We start from the raw sequence: 4,396 nt of genomic DNA, 5'->3' as shown, positions 1-4,396 counted from the left end.
AGGAGAGGCAGCCAGAAGGTGTTGACTGTTACAGAGAACTGGAGTGCTGAGAGACTCACCCAAGGTGCTTCCTGGCTTAGAACTCATACAATGGCCGCTCCCTATCCCGGCGTCCGGAGAAAGATTGCTCATATGTGTGCTTGCATGCAGACATATGCAGTATGACCCTAATAACCACATGCATCATAACATGTATTGACCACTCCATGGAGTCAATGTATCCCACGTATTGACGAGCATTAGAAACTGGGTGCTAACAGTGCTCGGGCACAAAGCCCTGTAAGCAATCAGCAGAGGGAGCCTCCTAGTGGCAAACTGCTTAAACTCAGAAACAAAAGCTATAAACATTTTCTGGTCAGTACTGACAGTCGGACTTTGCTCCCCAGTTAGGATCCTGCAATGTGGTCAAGGCTGGCCTCCAACTCAACAGTACCAAGTGCTGAGATTAGAGCCACAACACCCAGCTTTCCTGACTGGGGTAAGGACATTTTATTTGCCTGCTTGTACGTAACATACCCCGTGTGCCTGAAGCTCATGGAGGCCACAAGAGGGTGTCAGATCCCCTGGAACTAGACTTACAGATAGTTGTGAGCTGCCATACAGGTGCTGAGAACCCAACTTGGGTCCTCTGCAAGAGCAGCTAGTGCTCTTAACTGCTCGGCCATCTCTCCAACCACTTTCTTCTTCTTTGAGTGAAAATGAAGCTCTTGGTTTGACTTAATATGGCCTCTGTGATGCAGGCTATAATTCTTCACAGAAGATGCCCTTCATCTCCAAAGCAGGGCCAGAAAGCCCCATTGTGGCAGAGCAATGCCATGGTCAGAAACACAGGCACGCGGGAAGTTAAAGTGTTTATTGATGTGGTCGGGTTCTGTACATTCTCACAGAGCATACTAACAAGTTTGTAGGTGAAGTTTCAGTCTGTGCATAGTGAGTGGGAAGAGGCATGGCTAGGGCCAAGGGGGAGGGAAGAAGGGGAGGAGAAAAATCACAGAAAAATACAAAACACAACAACAATGAAACAAAACCCCCAAACAAACCAAAGCAAAAGGAAACCCACAACAGGTTACCAGAACCTTGAGAATAAAACAACAAAGTCCAGGTGATGAGCATCAACTTCAGATACACAAGCATTATAATTCATGTAAAACAAAAAAAGTTGTCAAAGACTTCCACAGTGTCTACAGATCCAGTTTCACGGACGACCCAGAACACTCTCTTTTCATATAGAGAAGCCTCCTGTGAGCTCTCCTGGGTCCTCAGCCATGTATTTATTATGGTATTCTCTGAGTGAACAGCAAAGGGCTGGGAGACTGGGGGGGGGGGGCACAAAGGTGGGCGGGGGTCAGTGCACTGGAGGGAGCTGTCCACAGAGGAGGTGCTGCACGTCAGGACACACTTGGTAAAGGAAAGAGGACAGCCAAAGAAAGCTACAGTAACCAGGACTGGAAGGCCAGCACATAGTAACTACAGGCTAGTTGCTGCGGAAGAACTGGATTTGAAGGAAAGCACAGTGGATCTCTGTATGCACTGGGCTAGCTCAAGGTGCCTTAGCCCTGCTTGGTGACAGCTGGTCCAGAAGCACCCAGACACCAGCACGGGAAACATAGGCTTCCAAAGAAACTATACCTTTAAAATAGCTCAGTAACTGTATCACAATGCACTTCTGTTCCACTGAAGTTTCTCAGTAACCTGAAAAAGGGAATACTGCTTTTTACATTAAAAACAAATTATAGAACCAGCACAGCAAATGAGCCTAAAGAACTGACTGACGTAAGGTGAACAATCTGTGTATATAGTCTAGCATCGAAAAATCAACATTTCCCATTTATATAGAGCATGTGTGACAATACAATAGAAGTGGTATTTCTAATTTAAAAAAGAAAACTACATCCATCAGATATCTGTAATAGATCATTTTTTCATTTCACTTAAGGTTTATATATCATATATTGTTATATTAACATTTTTTTTACCCATTTAAAAGAATGGAAATTGCAATCCTACAGTAGTACTTTATAGTCTTAACAATCCAGGAGAGCAGGATGTACGATGGGGCCTTCTGGCACCACTGGTGGTCAGCAGTCAGGCACAAATGCTGAACCTCTTCTGGCCCACCTGTACCAGCCTCCAGCCAAGGTGTCACACAGATCCTGTCCTTAGATCTGCATCTGCTCCAGGTACTTGTAGGTTGGATTCTCATAACCATGGTTCTGCATCTTGTTCAGGTGACGCTCTTCTGGGGTGAGCATCGGGTCAACCTGTAGGAACAAAGGCTGCAGGTCACTGTGGTATACTGGAGGGCCTGCAGAGCCTCAGGGCGTCAGGCTATTTGTTGCCCAATCCCATGGGACTCAAAAGCAGCCCAGCACCCTCTTTTACTGGACAGAGCAAACAAGAACTGGTATCAAGGACACAGGGGAAGGGGGCAAGGAAGAGGTGAGAGGTAGTGCTTCTCTCTAAAGTGAAGCTCTGAAAGCCTGGTCCAAGTGAGAGAACAGATCACTGACAAATTGGATAATTTCAGTTTGGTCCTTGGGATCCACACGGAGGGAAAATGACTTCTAAATGTCCTTGGATTTCTATATGCAAATCATGTACACCCCCCGCCCCCCGAAAAAGAGTAATTTTAAATGACAGCCCATTACAGAGGCTATCCCCATTACATAGGTCAGTTCTTTAGGTTCTGACTTTTTTGTTGTTGTGCTGGTTTTATGATTTGCTTTTAAAAGTAAAAAGGCAGTGTTCCCTTTCAGGCTGCTGAGAAACTTCAGTGCAACCGGGTGCGCTGTGACCCAGTTGCTGAACTAGTTTAAAGAACCAGCTTCTTAGAAGCCACAGTGACAAGTGACCAACACTTCGTTTTTGGGATAGTGGAAGCAAGTCCTGTCATGTTCAGATATGAAATAAGGAAAGGGGCCAGATGGTCTGTAGTCATTTCCAATTTTGGAATGCTACAGCTGAAGCCAGGCGTGCGCGTCTACAGTATTCTTCAACAGTGCATCGTACTCCTTAGTGCGTTATGTAACTGGAGAGCAAGAAACAGTTTCCACCATCCACGAAAGGAGTGAGCAGCAAACTACTCCAAGTATGCACCAGCAGAGATAGGACAGTAACAGCCTGCATTAGTCTTTTTGTTCCCATCCCCAAGCAGTACAAAAGAGGCACACGTCAGAGTATAAAAGAGCATGTGCCTAGCACACGCAAGGTTTCTTGTTTGATCCCACCAACAGAAACAAGTATGCATGCATGCGTGTGCACGAGAGAAAGAAACACATCAAGGATAGAGTGTTATTCTATTTTCTGAAGCATAAAATGTTATGAACTTCTGATATTGAACCATTTAACTGATTAAAACCCAAATGGATGTTGAAAGTTGGTGACACTCACAACTCAGCGATGGCTGATCTCCAAATGTAACCTAATAATCTAATGAGCAATACAATCGATGATGGCAGCATGCCCAGCAAAAGTAAGTCCAGATCTTCGAATTGCATAGAGATCCAGTCCTAGCCACTCCCCCCGCCCCCACTGATGGTGCGGATCCTCATCAGTTTAGGCTGAAGGCCTCACCTCCACAATCCCATGGCTGATAGTGCCGTACTGCCTCTTCCTCAGCATCACCAGGCTGATGACGATGACGGTAGCAATGGCCACGGCAATAACCAGCAAGCCAATAAGGGCACTGCTGCTCAAACTGAAGTCCTCCCTCAAAGGTCCCACAGATTCCTAAAACAACAAAGCATATAAGAAACAATGTCCCAGGGACAACCTGACTCAGGAACCCAAGGAGGACCACGAGCCTCTCAGCCTGTCTGAAAAACTCAGGGCCACCCAACAATCCCACTCTGTTGATGACATTGACCAGATCAGGGAGGATGCCCACTTTGCTAACCTCCAAGGGAATTTTCATTTCTTTGATTCTTACTCAGAAAAGAGGGAAATCGGGACCCAAGTCCCTTATTAACTTAATACCAGGTGTCTTTTATCTCTACTGAACTAAGATGACAAAAAGAAAAAAGAATGAACACAGCCCTTCCATTCTAGAGTAAACACATACCGGCTCTTCTTCTAGGCCTCCAACTCTCTCAGCATTGAAGATCATTTCTTTAACATCCAGAGTCTCATCAATGACCTGAAATAGTCACAATTATTAGCATCTCCTCAGAGAATAGGAGAGAAATGAACATAAATGTCATTCATTTTCTATTGCATATGGTGTTGGGAAGCTGTTTCTTTGGTCACACTGATCCAAATGTACTCACCAACCCTCCAAAAGGAGGTAAGTGTGGGCACAGGAGGAGGTAAGTGTGGGCAGAGGAGGAGGTAAGTGTGTGTGGGCACAGGAGGGGGTAAGTGTGTGTGGGCAGAGGAGGGGGTAAGTGTGTGTGGGCAG

At 45.7% G+C, this 4,396-nt stretch overlaps 1 protein-coding gene across 4 annotated transcripts in view; it reads right to left on the bottom strand.

Moving 5' to 3' along the window:
* Positions 1–838: 838 nt before the first annotated feature.
* The window catches only part of Aplp2 (amyloid beta precursor like protein 2), a 64,290-nt gene continuing 60,732 nt past the window's right edge, over positions 839–4,396 (bottom strand). For all 4 annotated transcript variants that reach the window (XM_050160044.1, XM_050160042.1, XM_050160043.1 and 1 more), the window contains 3 exons: positions 4,061–4,135; positions 3,574–3,729; positions 839–2,261 (listed from right to left, as the gene is read on the bottom strand). In XM_050160044.1, the coding sequence (XP_050016001.1) occupies positions 2,160–2,261; positions 3,574–3,729; positions 4,061–4,135 (333 nt within the window). In that variant the 3' untranslated portion in view covers positions 839–2,159. The remainder of the gene's footprint in view (positions 2,262–3,573; positions 3,730–4,060; positions 4,136–4,396) is intronic.

The sequence above is a fragment of the Alexandromys fortis genome, unplaced genomic scaffold, assembly GCF_014885135.2.
Source record: "Alexandromys fortis isolate MF-2015 unplaced genomic scaffold, M_Fortis_MF-2015_v1.1 scaffold_108, whole genome shotgun sequence".
NCBI lineage: Eukaryota > Metazoa > Chordata > Mammalia > Rodentia > Cricetidae > Alexandromys > Alexandromys fortis.
This window is presented reverse-complemented; position numbering and strand designations above follow the sequence as displayed.